The 23,852-nt window shown below is 37.5% G+C and overlaps 1 protein-coding gene across 3 annotated transcripts in view; it reads left to right on the top strand.

Annotated features, from left to right (window-relative positions):
• rel (REL proto-oncogene, NF-kB subunit) overlaps positions 1-23,852 on the top strand; it is a 54,270-nt gene that overhangs the window by 9,214 nt on the left and 21,204 nt on the right. For all 3 annotated transcript variants that reach the window (XM_043696054.2, XM_043696056.2, XM_087991413.1), the window contains exons 5-6: positions 10,975-11,066; positions 23,214-23,354. In XM_043696054.2, the coding sequence (XP_043551989.1) occupies positions 10,975-11,066; positions 23,214-23,354 (233 nt within the window). The remainder of the gene's footprint in view (positions 1-10,974; positions 11,067-23,213; positions 23,355-23,852) is intronic.

Raw genomic sequence — 23,852 nt, forward strand, 5'->3', positions numbered from 1 at the left:
GTTGCGCAATATGCTGTCATGAAGTTTTGAGTTCGAGCTTCTCTCCTTCTGTTTATAGGCAATATCTATTCATGTTTCTAGATGGATAACACTTAGGAATGGGAACTTTGGCAAATTTAATCTGGTCATTCTGTTCAAACAGACCTACTGAACTCATGTAGGCATTGGGATTTTTAATAGTTGTATTCCCAGTGTAATTGGATAAATACATGAAGATCAAAGAATTGCAGGGCTTCGAGGAAAGAAGAAAGAAATGGGTATAACAAACTTGCTGTTTGAAAGAAGTCAGTGCAGACTTAATGGGCAGAACAGCTTCTGTTTGTGTTCTGTAATTCCATGATGTATTATTGTGATTTCAAAGTTACCATCACAGTTAATGTGAAGAAATGCCTTACAAATCAGTAACCACGTAGAAATTATATACACAGATCCAGACTATTTTGATACCTGATGAATACTCTGACAAATGACGACAAAATAAATTGTGTATATCATTGCATTCATCATACCTTCTGCTTTTATGATTTGCGAAGTGCATAATTTTGTTTTAAAATCCAACCTGCCAATCTTGTTGAGTACTGGTAGGGTATGACCGCTGGGTATCTTTCAGTATTTACTCATTCTTCAAGGGAAACCTAATGGATCTCTTAATATGATAATACTAATTATTTGTGCCTTTATTGTACAAAACTAGGTCTTAAATAGCTTTGCTCCTACTTGGGTCCACAATATATTGCTCCAGGAAGCAACCAGTAAAACATTCTGTAAGCCCATTATCCAGATAACCATTTCCAATTTGATTGGTCCACATTGTATGATGATCCTGTGAATATTATAGTCGCCAAATTATTATAGTGTCTTTATTATAAACTGGTCTTTTTTTTTCTAATTGCAGTGATATAACTAGTTATAGTCTGGAAATTACTCACACCACAATTTTTAGCTTTAATTTCTGATATGCTTAATATCTGCCTTAGATTATTTCTTTTCCCAGTTCTGTATTTGAATTTGTGCCCTCATTCCTCAATACACCCAGCAGAATTTCAATCCTATATCTACCCATGTAATTTGCTCTCACATGTGCTAAAACAACTGCATATACGCATCCCTCACCATCACCACTGAATTGCTTGCCACAAGAAAATGTACTACACCCTGGCAACAGGCATGCAACATATCCTTTGGCAGTTGAGAACAGTACCAGTTACCCTGACCAAAGTGTCACACATCAATGTTGCATTCTTTTATGCATGCACCTGCTTGAATAATGTTTGCTTCTTCGGTCCTTGTTCTTTTTCTCCTGGTAACTGTGAAAGGCAGAGACCCCTCCATCACTACGTTTCCATAGCTGCCTGATGTGCAGTGGGAACGCAGTGCCATAGTGTTATTGTCACTGGACTGGCAATTCCCTGGAGAATCCCATAGTGGCAAATTTGAATTTTGTAGAATTTGTCAACAAAATAAAGTCTGATTGTGACCAATTAGCCACTGTAAACTGTTAATAAAATCCATCTGCTTCACTAATGTACTTTAGGAAAGGAAATTTGCTCTCCATGCTCATAGAAAACTGACAATGTGGATAAAGGCCATTCGCCCCATCAAATCTGCACTGATCCACTGAACAACATCCCACCCAGACCCTAGCCCCTTTACCCTATCCCCATAACCGTGCACACAACATGGAAATTACACCTAGCTTGTATATCCCTGGTCACTACAGGGCACTTTAGCATTGCCAATCCACCTAACCTGCACATCTTTGATCCTCATCTGGCCTATATGTGACTCCACATCCGCCACAGTGGGGTTGACTCTTAATTGCCTGAGGAAATGGCTTTGTGAGCTACATTTTAAGGGCAATGAGGGCTCACATTCCATGTAAGAATTTTTTTAAAAATCCTCCTGTCCCTGACCATTGACTAACTCTAAAGGTCATCTCCCCACAAGAGTGTAAGTGCCTTCCAAAACAAAGTGCATCCATCCAAATACTTCACAATGTCTGTGTGCAGTTTAGAATGCATCTCAGCAACTCTGGGCCAAAACTGCTCAAACTTCATACACTTAGTGCTGAGAGTATGGTTGCCTGGCAAAATGTTCCATGTACTCCCACGTGTTGCAATAATGACACCTTCCCTGTTCTGCTATTAGAGTCTAACCCTCTTTATTTGATTAGTTAATTAATTTAATGCTAAGCTAATAGCAAATTACCTTCTCCTAACTTAGAGGCAAAAGTTACCGTGTCAGCTAATGAAGTTAAAACAAATAGAAACAAAATGCAGGACAGAGTCTGTTCTAGTGGCACAGTGGTAAGGTGTCTCATAATATATATGAACAGGATTAAAAATTACTAAAAAGCAGGACCTCCTTCCTGTGAAACCTAAATTCCCACCTGGATTCTATTCAAAAAGCATTCTGATCCCGGATCACTCCGCAGTAGTGAGCACTATCAATTTGTATAAAGAGTGTGCCTATAAAAGTGTGGGCAGCACAGTAACCCAGTTGTTAGCTTGCTACCTCATAGTGCCAGGGACCTGTGTTCAAGTCCCGCCTCAGGAGACTGTGCAAACTTCACACAGACAGTCTCCCTGTGTCTGCATGAATTTCCTTCAGGTGCTCCAGATTCCTCCCACAATTCAAAGATTTGTAGGATAGGGTGAATTAGCCCATACTAAATTGCCCATAGTGTCCAGGAATGTGTAGGTTAAATGGATTAGTCATAATAAAAATGGGGTGATGGGATACAGTCGGGGTGGGTCTGGGGTGGGAAGCTCTTTGGAGAGTTGGTGTGAACTGGATGAGCTGAATGGCCTCCTTCCGCACTGTAAGGGTTCAATGGTTAAGTCATCCTTGCTAAATCATCTGCTATTGTTTACTTCAAAGTTAATTAAAATTTATCCTGGCAACCACTTTCAGTTGATGACAGCAACCATTGTCAGGTCATTTCTGTTAAAGTATTTTGACCAAGCAGGAGATTTTGAAGTTCTGACTCTGAACTTCAAACTGTTAGACTGAGTTACAGCTTGAGGAAGAGATAACAGAAAGAACTTATTTGAACCAAATACCCAATTTAGCACATGCTTCATGAAGTACCATGTTCCTGGATCACATTTTATGGAGTGAAAAGTTGTTCTTATCTCATGGCAGTTTTTCATGTTCCTCTCAACATACCGACAGATCTTTTAGTTTAGTATTCCATTGAAAAGATGGTTCATCCAGGCCAGAAGTCCCTCATTGCATTTTGAAGTTTCAGCCTAGAATATATGTAGCTATCACCTACAATCATCATGGTCAAAAGAAAGAATGCTTCCGTTAAGGGGTAGTGATGTTGGGAAGTTCCCAAATTCAGTTGGACCATCAGGACCAGTGACAAAGGGTGGGGTATTTCCCCATAGCTGTACACATTCAGGCAAGTAGGGAGTGTTCTATCATACTCCTGATTTGTGCCTTGTGGATAGTGGACAGACTTTGAGCAATCAGGAGGTGAGTTACTTGCTGCCGGAATCTTAGTCTCTGACCTGTTCTTGTAGCCATTGTATTTATATGGGAAGTCCAACTGAGTTTCTGTTCAATGCTAGCCCCCCAGGATGTTGATAATACCCAGGGTATTCATTGATGATGATGCTATTGAATGTCAAGGGGTGATGGTTAGATTCTCTTGCTAGCATTGGTCCTTGCCTGACATTTATGTGAATCAAATATCACTTGCACTTTTCAACCCAAACCTGGATATTGCCCAGATCTTCCTGCATTTAGACGTGGACTGCCTCAATATCTGAGCAGTCATGGATGGTGCTGTACCTTGTACAATCATCTGCAACATCCCCACTTCTGACCTTATGATGGATGGAAGGTCATTGATGGAACCATTTTTGCACTGATTCCAGTTTTGCTGGGGCTTCTTAATGCCATGCTTGGTTAAGTACGCTCAAGGATAGTAGCACTCCCTTCACCTCTGGAATTCAGCCTTTTTTTTTTGTCCATGTTTGAATCAAGGTTGCAATGAAGTCAGAACTGAGTGGCCTTGATAGTTCCCAAACTGTGGATCATAGAGCAGGTTATTGGTGAGCACTTTTGAACACATCTTCCATAACTTTACTGATGATTGGGAGTAGATTGATGGGATGATAATTGGCCAGGTTGGATTTATCCAGATGTGTACAGGATATACCTGGGCAATTTTCACATTGTCAGATAGCTGCCAGTGTTGTAGATCTACTAAAGCAGTTTGACAAGGGAACAGCAAATACTGGAGCCCAAGATTTCAGTAGTATTGCTGGAATATAGTCAGGGCTCATTGTCTTTGCAATATCCAGTCTTCCTCTTATGTTGTGGAGTGAATTGAACTGGCTGAATCTGTGATTCTAGGGCCTTTGGATAAGATCAAGAGGAAGGGTTTCTTACTACTTTGCATTAAATTTCATCTGCCACTTGTCCATCTTCCTCTAACCAACCAATTTGGGATTAAAAGTGGGAATTTACACTTGGAGGCAGGTAGCAAGGATTAAGTACCAAATTAATACTTTACATCTGTATTGACCAAGGAAGATGATGCTGTGTGGTCATGGTGAGAAAGCAGATAGTTCAGACACTTTTGAGGGTTTAAAATTGAAGTTCTGCACCATCCTGTACAGCATTCATAATCCTTCAAGGTTTCTATTATCTGCAAACTTTGAAATTATGCCCTGTACATCATGGTTTTGGTCAAAAGAAAGGGTCCTAATACTGAGTCCTTTGGAATGCCATCTCAAGTTTCCTCACCATTCAGGTTAAACAGGCTGACCTGTCTTGCTGAGCTTATCTTCACACCCTTTTATTGAACATGACTCTAATCCTCTAGCACTGCTCCTCAGTGTAAGGAAGAATGGAAAATTATGGCTAGTACCTCTATTTCCAATTCCTCTTCCTTCTCTATCTCTGGAAATATCTCATCCAGTCCTGATGTTTTATCAATTTCAACTGAGACAATCTTTCCAATACTACCTCTTCATCAATTTTAAACCCTTAAAGTGTCTGAACTATCTGCTTTCTCACCATAACCACACAGCATCATCTTCCTTGGTCAATACAGATGTAAAGTATTAATTTGGTACTTAATCCTTGCCACCTGCCTCCAAGTGTAAATTCCTATTTTTAATCCCAAATTGACCCCACTCTTCGTTTTGCTATTTTATATTCCTGTATTATTCTGTTAGTTGCCTTCCTCATCTCCAACTTTTTTTTTCCGTTCCCCTTAGAACATTCTGTGTTCAGTTTGGTTCTCTGATAACTGTCATGAGCGCACTTTTTCTTCATTTAATCTCTATCTATTTTTCAACTAAAAGAACCGTTTGTTGTTTGTTTTATTTGAATTCCATTTGTACCTTGATTGTATCAGAAACACATTTCCTTCAAAAGTTGCCCATTGCTTAGCTACGGTTTTTCCTGCCAATCTTAGATTCCAATTTATTAGGTAAGAACCATTCCTACCCCATTGAATATTCCCCTACTCACAGTTGAACCACTTGGCCCATCCAATTCCTAAGCCTAGGTCTGGCATTGCCTGTTTTCTCATTGGACTTGCTATTCAGCTGGAAAAAATATTTCTGAATGTACTCTCGTCCCTCACTGCCCCTTCGCACAGTTATTCTCTGAATCTCTATTTGGATCAAATCTGTAATTCTGCTATATACAGGAATACTTAATAGCCAATCCCATCCTTCTTTGAGTCATGGACCCATTGTAGCCACAACATTCCACCTAACTGTCGACATGCCCTTTGTATGCATTATTGCTTGATTTATAAAATTTGTTTGGAATATTTATTTTATGCTGGCTTATATTTTAGCATTGTGGACTTAATTGCTGTGAAGACCATTAATACAAGATGTCAGGTGAAGATGTCGTGACTTGGAATTGGGTTGCATTCTCTAGTTCTGAAATTGGATAACTTGATTGTGGATAACATGGAAATTGAATGTGTTGCTTGTCTTGTCCGTGTATTCTGCATCCTTTTGCAGTTGATTGTCATACAGCTGGTGGCAAGGGCCTTTTCTTCATGTTGACAATGTTCTGTAGCGTGCAGCAACAAGATTACACTAGCTTTGGTTTGTGCTGTGCTGAGTACTGCAGATCTCCTGCAGAGCAATTCAGGCAGCTGAAGTGTTATTTCATCACGCTATTGGTTTGGTCACTTTGCAGCTTGGCCTTTATTTGGGTACATTCTGCCCAAATATGTGAGAGTTACAAATTGACATCATGGGACAGACGATCAATGGATAACCCTTGTCATCTAATAGCTTGGTTTGTCCTGTTCACTTAAATGCAGGATCAGACTGCTATCCAAATGAAAGCATCATGACTGTTAGCAGTAGTCTGTGCTATTTGTCTTTTTTGTCCTTTTTACTTAAAGCAGAATTTGTAAAAAACGTGTAAAGCACTTTTCGGATATATTTTATAAAGTATGTAGCATCAAATCACACTGTTTATGTGACCATATTTTGCAAACTTGCTTATGTGCAAAATATACTTTATCACCCCCCACCAAGAGTCTAATATTTGCTTATCGAAAATGATAAAGAAGAAAATTGAAAAGGCTACTTGCTTTATGAAATAGAGTGCAGGCTGTGCTTACTTTTCGTACTGCGCTTATGTTTCATGCCGCAAACGCACTGTTTTTCATTTCGACCTTGTTTGAAATAACCACTTGAACCTTTCAAGGAGAGTGTCCCTCACAAATGCACAACTTTACTTGAATTTCCTTTCTTTTGTATTCTTCCCTCTACTGTATTCTCAACTTAAAGATGTGCCTATTGACACACCTTTGAGATTCCTGCTATTTATTCTTATTGAATACATTTTTAGTGTGGATCCATCATTTGTTTGCATCTAGTCTGTAATAATATGTTTTGTTAGTTTCTTTTGAGAATAACAGATGTCGAGGTAATATTTTTGTTCTAAACATTAATATTTTCAATGCTGCCTAACCTGCTGTGTATTCCCCAGATTTTCTCTTTTTATTATATCTCTGGCAACATTATCTATTTCCAAAGTCATTATGGACAAGATGTTATTTTTAGTGCATTGATGAATATCTTCACAACAAATTCCTGTGTTCTATTTCTTTGTGGCATTAAAAGAGCACACATAAATTTGGTGTAAATGCATTGAAATCGCACGAAAAATAGCACATAACAATTTAACTGTTTATTTCTTTAAATGAAAAGTTTTTCACTCCGAGTACTACTTGACAGCTGGGCTTGTTTACAACACAACTATTGTGTTGTTTTGAAAGAACTGGAATGTGAATGATTGATTTGCAGAGGAGGGGAACTTTTATAACTATAAACATTTCTGGTTTATAAATTTGCTTCTGAAATGATTCAGAACTTCACTTGATACAATTAATCCAGTGTTGCATTTCTTTAATGTAATTTATTTTTAAAATTTCCAATTTATATCTCAAGTTTAGTTACAAAGGGAATACTTCAGTTTTCCTTTGTAGGAATTACTAGCCTCTCCATTGCAATGATTTATATTGTGTCTTCGAATACAAAATTTATTTGAACATTGCAAATTTTCATAAACAATTTGGTTTTCTAAATGTGAGTTTGCTACTTTGTGGACAGATATCTGAATTTGCTCTGCATAACAGATCAAATGTAGTTGCAGCTCTGACACCTATGGAAATAGGAACTTCACACAGTTGGTTGAGGCATTTTACAAATCTAAACCTTAAAATATAATGTCATGCACATAAATTAACATTGATTATTCAATCATAACTAATAAATCTGATTAATGGTACTTGATTCTGAATTGTATAGCTTGTGTTTAATTCCAATTGAAAATACAATTCGAATAGACCTAACAGTTATGAAGTTTCTATCTGAACAGTCACTGAAAAATGAATAAAGAAGTGAGTAAAGGACTTTGTGACCCTTACTGTGTTTGTTCACTGCGTACAGGAAAAAAAATCTTAATTGTGTATTCAAGCAAAGTGTGGGGCTGATTGGATAAAACAAGGAGACCTTTTTGTGGAGATAATGAACCACAGCTGAGTAACTATTTTAATACTTTGCACAAGAGCAAATGATGCTGCCAGTTAACTGGAGAGGAGGTGGTGCAGGAGATATTGGATTGTACAACAATGGATACATATGAATTGGCAGTTCTCAAAATAAAATGCCACCTAGTACAAATTGGATTCATCCAAGATTTTTAATGGAGCTAACTGGTGAAACCTTGCAGAGATTCTGGCCAAAGTCTTCTAATCCTCCTTGAAAATAGGGATGGTGTCAAGGTGTCAAAGATTGCAAATGTCACATTCCTGTTTTAAAAAGGGAACAGGATAAACAAGGCACCTACAGACCAGATAGGTTTAACCTTGAAGAAAAAATAACCCAGCTCAAAATAAATTGGCATTTGGCAAAAATATAGGCTAATAAATCAAAGTTTGCATGGATTTGTAAAGGCAAGTTGTGTTTACTGATGTGACTGAGTGCTTTTAAATAGTGGAGAGGGTTGGTGGTGTTGTGTTTGATGCAAGAACTTTGAAAAATATGATGTGTTAGAGTTGTTTGTAAAGGAAAATCCATGGACTTAAAGGAACAGCAGTGGTGTGAATCCAAGATTGCTGAAGTGCTTTTTGAGATTCAGTCAAAGATGGTATTGTTGCTCTCCTTCAAGTAGGGAGGTCTGGAGACTTTGATCAATGTGTTAAAAATCATGAATGGGTTTTGATAATGTAAATAAGGATAAATTGTTTCCAGTGGTGGAAAGATCAACTATCAAAAGGATGCAGATTTAAATGATTTGGAATAGAACAAATCTTTTTTTCACAGCCATTTATTATAATGTGGAATGCAGTGACTAAAAGAATAGTTGGAAAATATTCAATAAAACGTTTGAGAGAATTGAAAAGTGCTTTAAAAATGATCAGACTGTGAAGAAAATGCAGGGAGTGGGATTCATTAAATAGCTCTACCAAAGTGCAAGCATACTTGGGGTAGGCCAATGGATTCTATCTTAGACTTATAGAATTATACTCAGAATATGGTTAGTCATGGTGAATTTTATAAACATTTTATTGTTTGATGTAGCATTAATGGAGGTGTCCTTCAATTGCTTGATTCAAATATGGAATTTCCACTGTGTACGTTTCATGTTTGCATTTGCTGCAGTCTTCCCATTTAGCGACTTATTGTTTCATTACGAAACATCCAAATATATGAAAATCATGGAATTGTAAAATTATTATACCACAGAAGAACACCATTTATCCCATTTGAATTTGCCCTGGCTCTCCACAAGAGCAATTTAGCTAGTGCTATTATCTTGGCTACTCTTTGTCGCCCTGCAATTTTTTTTCTTTGAGATGCTTATTAAATTTCTGTTTGAAAGTCATGATTGAAACTACCTCCACTACACACTGAAGTATTATGTTCCAGATCTTAACCTGTTTGCAAAGGAATGTTTTCCTCGTGTTGCTTTCGGTTCTTTAGCCAATCACTTTAAACACGTGCCCTCAGGTTCCTGATGCTTCCACCAATGGGAGCAATTTCTCTTCATCTATTCTGTCTAGAGTCCTCATGACTTTGAACAATCTATCAAATTTTGTCTCAACCTTCGTTAAGGAGAATAGCCTGCCAACTTCACCAATCTATTGATGTAACTAAAGTCCGTCATCTTGTAAATCTTCTCTTCATCATCTCCAGTCCCTTCACAGTCTTCCTGAAATGTGGTGGCCAGATTATTCTAATTTAGGTTGATCACCATTATTTCTTTTGTACCTTTTTGTCTCCTTTTATAAAACCCAGAATACTCTTATACCTTTTAGCTACAGTCTCAACTTCTCTTGCTGCCTTAAATATCTTGCGCCCTAGATTTTTCTGTTCATGTAAGTCTATTAGAGTTATACTCTTTATAACTCTCTCCTCCTTCCTACCAGAGGAACACTATATTTATATGCATTAAATTAGATCTGCCACATATGCAATCATTCTGGAGCCTTTCCACATAGTCTTGGTGTCTATCACTGTACTGTCCATAGTTCCCGATACTTTCAAGTTTAATGTCAGTTATACATTTTGAAGTTACAGATAGTGCAGACATCTAACGAGATTCAGTGAATGTTGGAGATTTGGTTATTAGATTACATGCTTGATTTTTCAAAAAATTTCCTTGAGTAATAATACAATTTGTTATATTGAAAACCACTGATAATTCTTGTAGTCTATATTGAAAGCACTAACAGCTCAATTTGAAAACTAGAATATGCTCTCTATTTTAATGTGAAAAATGTTAATCCTTCATTTTCCAAGACTTGTACTTTGTAATGTAGACTTAAATTTAGCAATGTAGTCAGTGATCATATTTTAATGAAATACAACATACTAATATTCTCTCTATGCACTTTAATGGAGACAGTTTATTCTTAAGTAGTTTATACTTTGATAAGCAAATTATAGTTGGTTTAGTAACAAAATGGAAGTCGTAATGTGGGCAATTATTGTAGTAAGATTATAATGTTAATTCCCCATATCACATTGTTATTCCCACCCAGCATTTTGAAAATATGTACTTCCTAGATGTTATTCATTATGCTGTGATGATGTCATGGTTTTTCCATGTGGGAAATGTAATGGGGAAGTCCCAAACATTGAACTACTGTGTTATGCAAATCAGTCAAGAAATGGACTCCCGCACAATTTTCCACAGCTTGTACCTCTGCTTGATATAGAAACCCAAGTAGCATTTATATTTCAAGAAGAGAAAGTTAAATGGAGTTTTGCTCTAGCTGAACTTTTTATCTAAGAGTGTTATTGTTTCCATTGAACACTCGTTTATTTGCCACAAAGTGATCTTTACTAAATTTGCATCTAATCATTCAGGCAACAAGCTAACAAATGATTCGATTAAATTATCTCCCAGATGTACACACAAATTAATTTTATAATTACTTTTATTACATTTGTTAAATTGCTCCACAATTTTTAGTTTCCAGAACTTGGGAATTCAGTGTGCGAAGAAGAAAGAGGTGAAAGAGGCAATTCTACAAAGGATTCAGCGAAACCTGAACCCCTTTAATGGTAAGGAATTTTCTCTTCTTTACCCTGCAACCATATGTATTTTTGAGGGGGGAGAAAGAAGACACCGTTATCAATGCTGCTCCAAATAGTTTATTATTATTTCAATTCCTTGCAGCTCAGGATATTTTCCAGGACTGTACATTGTTTGCTTGAAATTAGCTAAAGTTGATTCATGACCTATCATCTCTGGCCTAAACTCTATTTGTGGTATTCCTTGATTGAGCAATCAGTAGGAAGAGGCAGTCATGTCTTAATTTATTCTGGAATCTTGGATTTGAGTCAAATCACAGCAGATGGTAGAATTTCAAATCAATAAAAAAATCTGGAATAAAATGTCTGACCATGAAACCATTTTAGATTGTTATAAAAATCCATTTAGTTCACAGATATTCTTTAGTATAGAAAACCGCCATCTTTACTTGTAAGAGACCCAGAGCAAAGTGGCTGACTTTTAACTGCCCTCTGAAATGGTCTTGCAAGCCATTTCTTTGTATCAAGTGCTAAAAGCTCTCAAACAAAAGGGATGAAACTGGATGCAACATCTTACATCAACTGAGGCTCCAGAAATGACAGCAGCAAACTTGGCCCCATTAACCCTCATTATTGACATTGGGATTTAGTGCTCAAGTTAGGAGATTTATAATTGCAGACTAGTCAACCAATAAAAAATCCCGATATATTCTTACTAAAGGAATTGTACATGATCGACAATGTTCCAAGCAACACCATCACCACCCCACGGTATGTCCTGTCCCACTGGTAGACACCAATAGACCCAAAAGAGATGGCATCACAGTGGTATACAACCAAGAGGGAGTTGATCTGGAAAACCTTGACACTGACTCTCGGACCCATGATGTATCATGGCATCAGGCCAAATATAGGTATAGGATCTTCCTGTTGGTTACCAAATATGCTACGCAACCCAACTGCCCATCCTCCTCTAGACAGCAGGTTCAGTACTCGTCCATGACTTGGAGGAAGCACTGAGGATTGCAAGGGCACTGAATGTACTTCAATGTCTGTCACCAAGGGTGGCTTAGCAACACCACTCTAACAAAGCTGACCAAGCCGTAAAGAACACTGCTGTTGGACTGGGTCTTAGTGTGTGGGAACCAGTAAGTGGGACAAAACATAATTTACCTCACCTTCATCAATTTGCCTGCCACAGAGGCATTTGTCCATGACTGCACTGACTGCATCAGTAAGAGTGACCACCACACAGTCATTATAGAGATTACCTTTTGGCTTCGCATTGAGAATACACTCCACCATGTAGTGTGGCACTATCAATGGGTAAAATGGGTTTTGAAATGGTATCTTACTAAATTGGTGAAAGTTACTATATTTTATGAAATTAATCTTGATAATTGTGTATTGGCTTATTCACAAGCTGTTTTCAAAAGTTTAAAAACATTTTAATTAAATTTCTCCAGTATGAGTATTCAACATGCCCCTGCTTTTTTGTTCCCAAGTTCCTTTTGTCTCTTTTTTCATCAGGCTGCACCCCAACTAAAGGTCAGTCGATGAGGTCTTCCACTATTACCTATTAATTTGTTAGTTTGAGGTGAGCGAAATCCGCCAAGCAACTTTTTTTTTTTTTGTTGCTTTCTTTTTTCTTTCCTCCTGCAATTTTATGGGCTCCTGACAGAAATCTGCTGAGTTCATACACTCCCACATTGTTGAGAGGTTGCTTGGTACTTGCCCAAAATATCACACTTGTTTAAACTTAGCATAGATATGTTGCCGTCCACAATTCCATCTAGGTCTGCTTTATTACTTCTCAATTGGTATTGAAGTTGAAAGATCAGGCATAGATGTATTTTCTTCCTCAAACTGGAATTTTATTCTGTTCAAAAATTTACATAATTTGTACAAGTTTGGAAAGTCAACCGTAAGACCATAAGACATAGGAGTAGAAGTAAGGCCATTTGGCCCATCGAGGCCATTCCGCCATTTAATTATGGCTGATGGGCATTTCAGCTCCACTTACCCGCACTCTCCCGGCAGCCCTTAATTCCTTGCGAGATCAAGAATTTATCTCTGCCTTGAAGACCTTGAATGTTCCGGGCTCCACTGTGCTCTGTGACAATGAATTCCACCGGCCCACCACTCTCTGTCTGAAGAAATGTCTCCTCATTTCCATTCTAAGTTTAAGGCTGTGTCCACGGTCCCTAGTCTCCCTGCTTAATGGAAACAACTTCCCAGCGTCCACCCTTTCTAAGCCATGCATTATCTTTTAAGTTTCTATTAGATCTCTCCTTAACCTTCAAAACTCTAATGAATACAATCCCAGGATCCTCAGCTATTTATCGTATGTTAGGCTTACCATTCCAGGTGTCATCCCTGTGAATCACCTTTGGACACGCTGCAGTGCCAGTATGTCCTTCCTGAGGTGTGGGGCCCAAAAGTGGTCACAGTATTTTAAGTGGGGCCTAACTAGAGCTTTATAAAGACTCAGAAGCACATCGCTGCTTTTATTTTCCAACCGTCTTGAGATAAATGACAACATTATATTTGCTTTCCTAATCATTGACTCAACCTGCAAGTTAACCTTTAGAGAATCCCTTTGTACTTTGGCTTTATGAATTTTCTCACCGTTAGAAAATAATCCATGCCTGTATTCTTTTTTCCAAAGTGCAAGGCCTCACATTTGCTCACATTGAATTTCATCAACCATTTTCTGGACCGCTCTCCTAAACTGTCTAAATCTTTCTGCAGCCTTCCCACCTCCTCAGTACTGCCTGCCTGTCAATCTAACTTGGTATCATTGACAAACCAAGTCTCTTCATCCAGATCATTAATATATAAAGTGAACAGCTGCGGCCCCAACACTGAACCCTGCGGGACACCATTTGTCACCAGCTCTCACTGTCCGCCCTATCTAACCCTCTGGTTATCTTATATGTCTCAATTAAGTCACCTCTCAACCTTCTTCTCTCTAACGAAAGCAGCCTCGAGTCCCTCAGCCATTCCTCATAAACTTTCCCTCCATAACAGGCAACATCCTAGTAAGCCTTCTCTGAACCCTTTCCAAAGCTTCCACCAGAATTGTAAGCAATACTCCCAAGTGCAGACGTACCAGAGTTTTGTACAGCTGCAGCATGACCTTATGGCTCTGAAACTCAATCCCTCTAGCAATAAAAGCTAACACACCATATGCCTTCCTAACAACCCTATTAACCTGCGTGGCAACTTTCAGGGATCTATGTACATGGACACTGAGATCTCTCTGCTCATCAATGCTACCAAGAATCTTACCATTAGCCCAGTACTCTTTAGTCCTGTTACTCCTTCCAAAGTGAATCATCTCACGCTTTACCACATTAAACTCCATTTGCCACCTCTCAGCCCAACTCTGCAGCTTATAATATGTCCCTCTGTAACCCACAACACCCTTCATCACTATCCACAACTCTACCAACCTTAGTGTCATCTGCAAATTTACTAACCCATCCTTCTATGCCCTCATCTAGGTCATTTATAAAAATGAGAAACAGCAGCGGTTCCAAAATAGATCCTTGTGGTACATTACTAATAACTAAACTCCAGGATGAACATTTCCTGTCAACCACCACTCTCTGTCTTCTTTCAATTTCTGATCCAAATCACTAAATCACCCTCAATCCCATACCTTCATATTTTCTGCAATGGCTTACCATGGGGAACCTTATCGAACGCCTTACTGAAATCCATATACACCACATCAACCACTTTACCCTCATCCACCAGTTTGGTCACCATCTCAAAGAACTTAATAAAGTTTGTGAGGCATGACCTACCCTTCCCAAAACCATGTTAACTATCTCTAATTAACTATTCCTCTCTAGATGATTAAAAATCCTATCTCTTAGAACCTTTTCCAACACTACCTATAACCGAAGTAAGGCTCGCTGGTCTATAATTACCAGGGTTGTCTCTACTCCTCTTCTTGAACAAGGGGACAACATTTGCTATCCTCCAGTCTTCTGTAGACAATGACGACATAAAGATCAAAGCCAAAGACTCTGCACTTTCCTCCCTGGCTTCCCAGAGAATCCTGGGATAAATCCCATCCGGCCCAGGGGACTTAGCTATTTTTATACATTCCAGAATTGCTAACACTGCCTCCTTGTGAACCTCAATCCTATCTAGTAGTCTGTAACTCAGTAACCTCCTCAACAACATTGTCTTTTTCCAGTGCGAATACTGAGAAAAAATATTCATTTAGCACTTATCCTATCTCCTTGGACTCCACACAGAACATCCCACTACATCCTTGATTGGCTCTAATCTTTCTCTACTCATTCTTTTATTCCTGATTTACCTATAGAAAGCTTTATCGTTTTCCTTGATCCTATCTGCCAGCAACTTCTCATTTCCCCTCCTTGCCCTTCTTAGCTCTCTCTTTGGTCTTTCCTGGCTACCTTGTAACTTTCAAGTGCCCTAACTGAGCCACCTTCTTCGTTTTGATAAAAGATTCAACTTCTTTAGTAAACCACAGCTCCCTTGCTTGACCACTTCCTTCCTGCCTGACAGGTACATACTTATCAAGGACACGCAGTAGCTGTTCCTTGAATAAGCTCCACATTTCAATTGTGCTCATCCCCCGCAGTTTCCTTCCTCATCCTATGCATCCTAAATCTTGCCTAATCTCATCATAATTGCTTTCCCCCAGCAATAAATCTTGCTCTGTGTCACATACCTATCCCTTTCCATCGCTAAAGTAAATCCCTATACACTTGGGATTATGTGCAGTTTCCTCATTGTTCAAGTTTTTTGTCTTCTTTAAAACCTGCATGAGAATAGAGTCTGGTGTGAAATTGGCACAGATGTTCAGAGAACTGATGGTTCATGCCATCAGTGTTTGTGCTTGGAATAGCCTCTGCAGCTGCTTTCGGTAAATTGGATTTAGTGAGTTGTCATAGATAGCTTTCTAAACATGGTGTACCTAACTTCAGTGCTTTCCTCCGCAAAGGTCAGCTGTGTGCAGTGTTTTCTGAAGAGATCTGAATCTACTGTGCAGAAGTTGTAAGCCTTCATTTTTAGGTTGTCCTTTTTATCATTTGTGCTGACAACTTTGATGTTGTTTGCCCTGAAACAATTCCCCATTGAAGATCTACTTTTTCATTCTTTAATTATTCGTGAGGGGGACATGACGTTGATGCTATTCTAATTTTTCAAAGGGTTGTCTCCAAGGAGTTCTACCCAGTACAATGAAAGTCTTTATCGTTTGTGATTTCTGCCCTGCCACCACATTTACTTGACCAGATCTTGGATAACTTTAGATGAACTCCAGCGCTTTCATACAGCTCCCCTGTAGCAGACCCAGAATTCCTCACCACACAGTAGGGTGTTAATGGCCCACATGATTACCCAACTTTACTGAAAGTGACTCTCTTGTTTACAGTCTGGAATGCGTTTTCACCTTTATCACTTAGGCAGTGTGAATCTTCCAATCATTTTCTGTTTCATTGACATTAATATATAATGTTCTATAATGAGCAGATAATTAATTTCACCAGATTTACTGCTCAATGAGATGAAATTCATTTTGTTCCCCAACCATTTACATTGCTACAAGTGATATTAGTATCTGTGTGTGGCCTAATGATGTATTCCTCCATTGGTACAACTAAAGAACATATCTCTTCATTTGATTATTTTAAATCATCCAATGTGAGTATTGTGAAGAAAAATCTAGTTTCTCATCACACCATGTATGAATGTTAAACTTTGCAATAAGTGACAGTATTCATAATGTTAATTAGAGTCTTACTTTAAAATATGTGCATATTTGAAAATAAGATACAGTCACCGGAACAGTACAATAAACAATGTACAGAGCAGCAGCAGTTCCTGAATTTGAACCACATGAACTGTCAAGCATGTGTGCACTGTGGGTTTTGCTGCATGAACCTTTTGATAGTAATTGTGCAGTAAGTGCATATTCGGAAGCTGATGTCTGTGAAACTGCAGTGTCTAAAAGGGAACTGAGTACAGGAAATGAACCATACATCTGAAATTTGTTTTACTGTCTATAGTAAAACTAAATGTGAACTGTAATGCAATGATCTAAAGGGAATCTGTTTCATTATCATATTAGGTTAATGGGCAGGTTAATTCTCTGATAATATGGCATTTATTTAATTACAATGTCAATTAACAACAATTTTTAAAAGACATAAAGGATATTACTTAAAATAATAGAAGAGGAAACATAGCTATCTGGTTTCCTCATAAAATGGCACACATTGTAATTAAAACCACTTTTGTGGAAGTTTGAGTTTTTAGCATTTTAAAATTTGATTTGGTTTATATTTTGCAGTTAGGTTACAAATGTTTACCGTTTTACATAGACTTTTGGAGGATGAACAACATTTAACTGTTAAGTAGGTGCTCAAAGCACTTTGAATATAAAATTTTGGAAGTGCTTTTTAATTTGAATTTGTACTTTAATTTTACATTCTAATATTGATAATAAAAATGCAAATAAAAGTAACAATTTCAATGCAACTTTCCAGAAAACTTGATTCTTTAAATATAAAGGCAATAAATCGCCACATCTTTTCCCATCACAGATAATCTGCAACCAATATAATTCACCCCAAATATCTTTTGAGAAACTTCCGGATGAGACTAATTATCATTCCTTTATTTCTTCTTTCTACTCAAAGTATATGTCTGAAAGTAGAATCCTGACATTTGACTGTGTTTTGCATACGTTTTACTGTCTGTTCTATTGTATATTCTTGTTGGTAACTCAGTACGATTCATTAGAAAATCAGCAATATCCAAACAGCTGAGTATTGATACTCTAATTATTTCTTACTGTAATTCCTTTATTTTAAATTCCTCACACAAAAACATCGCCTAGAATTTAGTGAATCCCTGAATCTCAGTTCCTCAAAATGAGGGTATGTTCTTCACCCTTATTCCATCCTGCAGAGTTGACCACTGTTGGGCTAAATTGACTGCATTTGTGCTAGTGACCATTAGAACTGTTGTAAAAATATTATGTTTTTTTTTAAACTTTGATCACTTTGGTTTGAACTTTTGAAAGGACAATGCAAATCAGACAGTTGGGCTCTATAGATTCAGGTTCAGATACCATAGGATTTGCTTTAGACCTGTGCAGCATGATTTTTAAAGTTTCAGCCAATCATCCTGTGCCCTCACCATATTGGCCTGTACAAATTTAGGGCAATTTGCATGGCAGCTGGACATCCATGTTAATGTGGGAACACTGCCTTACTAAACCTCCTAATATAAATTGGCTACCTGCTGTCTGCTGATGTGGAGCTATTGCTAAGCTGGCTTCTTTAAAAATGGCTCCAGGTCAGGATTGTGGCACAGAGGCAGATAATCTCCACCCACTTCTGAATAGAATACCATCAATTTTAAAAGCCCATTAATTTTGTGAGTTTACACAAAAGTGCAATAAAAAAAGTTGTGCCCTTGCACAGAGATAATCAAAAATTCAAAGAGGTAGAACTTGTTTGAAAAATGAATGACCTGAGCTCTTAATTTTCAGGTCCAGCTCTTGCAACACGTATTTGTGTATGTTGGAAGCCAGTCACCTTAGAAGTCCACTTTGTAACAACTGAAAATATGGGTGGGAACACTGGAAAGTTCTATTCCGATGAAGCACTCAGCCATTCCAGGCAGAAGCTGTTTGCCTCAGATTTGTGTAAACAATGGTTAGATGTTACAAGAGTAAGGATATACTTACTGATATGTTCAGTATAGGACTTTATAGAGGACAATGTTATTAATATGGAGGTTTAATACTGATCACTTAACAGTTGCATGCTAATGATAGTTTAAAATCCCAGACTGCATCAGTGACTCTTCAGAAAAACTAATGTCCACATTAGAGAATTTTTTGGGTTTGATTTATTTTTGGGCATAGCTCAGGAATAGGTCACTGTTGATTCTGTACTCCACCTTTGTCCAAAATCATTATTAACATCTTCCGTGTAGGCTTTTCTTTTAAATTTTAATTTTAAAAATCAATTTCATGAGACTACCCGACACAACTTTTTCAGTATATCACCAGGAAGCTTATTCAGTCTTCCACTATTAAAACAGCACATGTACCATTCTGCTACAGGGGGATATGGATTTGCGCCCACTGTTTCCTATGCAGTTGTTCAGTTTTCTGCTCTTGTCATTATGGATGATGCTGAATGGAGGAGGTGGGTAGTTCCCCCACAGCAAATTCAAAGCAGTCAGAGGATTATTAACTTTGACCACTTTCTTTCAACTTCAGGCAATGGGGTAACAAAAGTTTGAGTTTAGAGTTAATCATTGTGGCCGAGGGAGGGGCTGGAGATGTGGTGAGATGAAGGGCATGTTGCGTTTGCATGGATGAGATGAGCTTTTTATGCCTAAGTTAAGACTTAAGAAATGGAGCAATTGAAATATAACCATGGCTCACCCACCACTGGTGTGACAAGTTACCTGCCTATAAATTAGAGTGTGACTGGAAAATAAAAGGGGGAGGGGCTAAAATGAAAATAAGTGCTAAAAGTCTGTTTTAAGTATTATTTTGTGTTTTCACAATTATATAACTAAACTTTGCAATTTTCACTTGCCATATAGAAATTTCTATTCTTTCATATGATGGTTTTTTAAAAAAATAAGTCTTTCCTCCAAGAAAATATACTCAGCTGCAAATAAGTAAGACAAATGATTTGTTACACAAAATCCTGTGAATTACTATCATTTTGCCTGCGGTGTAATTGGTTGCCCAAGAGTTGATTTAAAAGTACCCTGTTTACAATATACCAGTTTTTGATCAGATTTACATAATAAATCTCTTACCTAATCACTGCTTGAATAATACACAAAAGGTCTAAATATTTTTGTCATAAGAGCATCAGTCATATACTCTTGAATGTTAAAACAATTTTAACTTGGAATATTCTCCATTCAGATATACTGTTCAGAAATGTAACTTATATTACATTGGGTAAATAGTTCTGATTTAATTATATTCTTGCATTCCTTTGTAAATGTCTACATTACCCTAGCTGAGATTTTAATTAAGGTAAAAAGTAAAATTATCAGCAAAACAGTAAATTGAAGGGAATATCTCAAGAAAACTATAATCACTAGGGATATATACAGAGCAAAGGATTCCGGCTCTGGACTGACAAACATCTAAAGTGCTGATGGACTTTATCCTTGAAAACAAATAGCTAATGAGATAGTTTTAATTTTCTAAATTCCTAAGGTACAAGGAGGTTCCATAGATTGGAAAATTGGACAAATTCATAAAGGAAGTCAAAAAATAAGAAATTACATAAAAATTAGTTTAACATTTGTCATACAGAAGATTTTAGAATCTATTATTAGACTTGTTATATCAGGGCACTTTGAAATATTCAAAGTATTAAGCAGAATAAGCATTGTTTTGTGAAAGCAACATCATGTTTAACCAACTTATTGGCTTTCTTTTGAGGAAATAAAGTATAGTGGATAAAGGAGAACCAATGGATTTAGATTTCCAGAAGGCATTTGATCAGGTCCAACACCAAAAGTTATTGAGGAAAACAAAAATAGATGGTGTAATGGGTAGCATTAGTATGTATGTATGGAAGCTTGACCAGCCAACAGGAAGCATAGAGTTGGCGCAAATAGGTCATTTTCTGGTTGTCAAGATGTAAGGATTGGTGTGCCATAGGGTCAGTACTGGGATCTCAACTTTTTACAATTTATAGAAATGACTTGGATGAAGGGGCCAAAGACATGGTTGCTAAATTTGCTAATGACATAAAAGTAGGTAGGAAAGTAAATTGTGAAAAGGACTGGCTGTAAAGGGTTACAGGTAGGTTAAGTGAGTAGTCAAAGATCTAGTAAATGGAGTATAACATTGAAAATGTCATATTGTCTATTTTGGCAGCAAAGATAATAATGCATATTATCTAAAATGGTGAGAGATTTCAGAGGCACCTGGGTGTCCTAATGCATGACTCTAATAAGGTTAGCATGCATGTACAGCAAACAATTGGGAAAGTTAACAGAATGTTATCTTTCATTACAAGGGAAATTCAGTACCAAAGTTAGTGAAATTATGCTTCAGTTATCTGGAGTACTGTGTATGGCATTGTCGTTTTATTTAAGAACGATACAAATGCATTGGAAAAGGTTCAGTGAAGGTTTACTAAACTAAAATGTGGAATGGGCAGATTGTCTGATAAGGAAAGGTTGGACAACCTATGTTTGCATTTAATGGAGGTTAAGAAGAGTAACAGTGGATTTGATTGAAACATGCAAGATCCTGAGACACCTTGAAGGGGGCGTGTTGAAACGATGTTTCGTCTTATAGAAGAATGTAAAAGTAGGGTCACTGTTTCAAAATAAGGGGTGCCCAAGATGAGAATGATTTTCTTTCTCGCAAAGGTGTTGATCCCTTGAAATTCTTGTCTTCAAAAGATGGTGGAAACAATATCCTTGCATATTTTTAAGGCAGAGTTGTATAGATTCATGATTAAACAAGGGCTAAAAGCTTATTGAGTGGTTGTGGGAATGTGGAATCACCAGATCAGCTAACTCTTACTAAATGGTGAAGCATGCTTGAAGGGCTGAATGGCCTATTCCTGATCCTAATTTTTTTTGTTAAATCCTATGGCTCATTTTTTCTGCTAGTATTGTAACATATTTTGTACATTTTAGTTAGTGCAAAATTGCAAGAATGCAATCTATCACTTACAGTATCATTTTATTTAGTAGACTTGATCAGGAAAATCATGAAATTCAGTGGCTGAACTTTGTAAACTTAAAAATTGCATGGTTCATTTTATTTGCATTGACATCACACAATATGTCTTTAATCTGTAATCTATAATTGGTGATGCAAATATAAAAGCTATAAATGTCAACATGGCTTACTATATTGCAGGAGAAATTTTGGTTGTACACGGAGAGTTTATGAAAATGTTCTTTTCAAACCTAAATGTGAAATTCTGTGCAGCTGACCTTTTTTGGATTAAAAAAGATCTGTTGACATTAGCAGAAGGTGTTCCTCTTGTTGCGTAGATTGGTTTGAAATTAGCCACCAAATAAATACATTGAGTGGGTATCAACATTGCCTACTCACAACTGAAGATGGAATGACTCGGCTGTGACAACAGCGCTTACGTTTAGCCACAACATTATTCAAAAGGAAGTGTAACCTCATTTATGGTTTGACCTTAACAGGCTCGATGACTTTACTGTGAGGTGCACTTGAAAATTGCATGAGTTTGGTGCCAGTATGTGTCAGTCTTGTGGAGGTGGTGATTATTATTTAGTTGTGTAGCTTAGTGTCAGATATTTAGCCACTTAATTATGTATTTCTATTATAGTTATATAAATATATTAAGTATAGTTTCATTGTAATGTATTCAGCTTAAACTCACAAAAAGAGACTACATTGCTTTTGTTCTTGGTATCTTGTCAATGTTTGACACTTTGCAAATGGGTTGTTGGCCTTCCAAAATAGCCTGTCATTGAACAGAACAATCTCTCTTGTTTCACTGATGGAATTAAATTTTTTTTTTTGCAACATTGATTCGCATCAGAGTTAAACTGGGTGAAATTCATTAATTTAATCACATAACTCTATTTTAAAAAAAAACATGAGGTAGAAGGAGGTAAGTTCCATCAGTATCTACTATCCTTGTACATCAAAGCCTTTTAATAAATTTCACCCCCCCCCCCCCACAACAACCAAAGCTCTTTCATTTGCTGACCAGTCTCCCTATACTACATCGTGTAGTACTCTAGGCATGATGGACCAGTTTATTGTTAGATTCAGCCCCTGCCAGAGGAAGCACCTTTGTATATAGAAAGTGTACCAGTCTTAGCCTGTTGCAAGCAGCATCATTAGCAAGAACGATACATCCTTCAACAAATAGCAAGAAGGTCTTTATTTTTATATGGTTATAGGGACATTGAAATGCTGTCGAGATCCTGAATTCACCATTATAAGAAATTTCTATAAAAGCATGTCATCTCCAGCTGTAATAGTGTATTGGAACATCAATAAATGCAAAGCTATGTCATAACCAGACCATGGAGCAGTGTGTTAGAATATCAACATGCCAACATTACCCTTTTTTTTAAAAAAAGAATTCTACTGTTTCCTAATCTGATATTTTAGTGCTATTTGTTTTATTTCAGTTACACAGGAGCAGGTTCTTCAGACAGAAGATATTGACCTGAATGTGGTGAGATTGTGTTTCCAGGTGTTTCTTCCTGATGAACGTGGCAGCTTCTCAAGAGCTCTTCCACCGGTCGTCTCAAATCCTATATATGATAACAGTGAGTTTCCAAAAGTATTGCTGATCACCTTTCCTAGTGCACTGACTGTATCATAAACGTGGGGAATAGACGGTACACACTGCTGCCACTGTGTCTGTGGTGGAGGCAGTGAGCTTTGAGGGTGCTAGATAGGGTGTCAATCAAATGGAATGTGATGACTTAGATGTGTTGAGTTTGAGTGGTGTTGGAGTTACACTTATAGAGGCAAGTGAAGAATATTTCACCTCAATCTTGACTTGTACCTTGTAAGTGGTGAACAAGCTTTGAAGTGTCCGGTGAGTTGCTTGCCACAGAATTCCCGTCCTCTAACATGCTTTTGCAGCAAGTGTTTATATGACTCTTTCAGTTTGTGATCAGTTGTAACTCCCAGGATATTGATAGGGGGGGATTCAGTAATATCAATGCCATTGAATGTTGAGGGCTGATGGTCAATTTCTCTCTTTGAGAAGATTGTCATTGCCTGGAACTTGTATGGTGCAAATGTTACTTGCCGTTTAC

This window comes from Chiloscyllium plagiosum, unplaced genomic scaffold (assembly GCF_037043375.1).
Source record: "Chiloscyllium plagiosum isolate Xiang-an unplaced genomic scaffold, Cpla_swu_hap1 HiC_scaffold_10, whole genome shotgun sequence".
NCBI lineage: Eukaryota > Metazoa > Chordata > Chondrichthyes > Orectolobiformes > Hemiscylliidae > Chiloscyllium > Chiloscyllium plagiosum.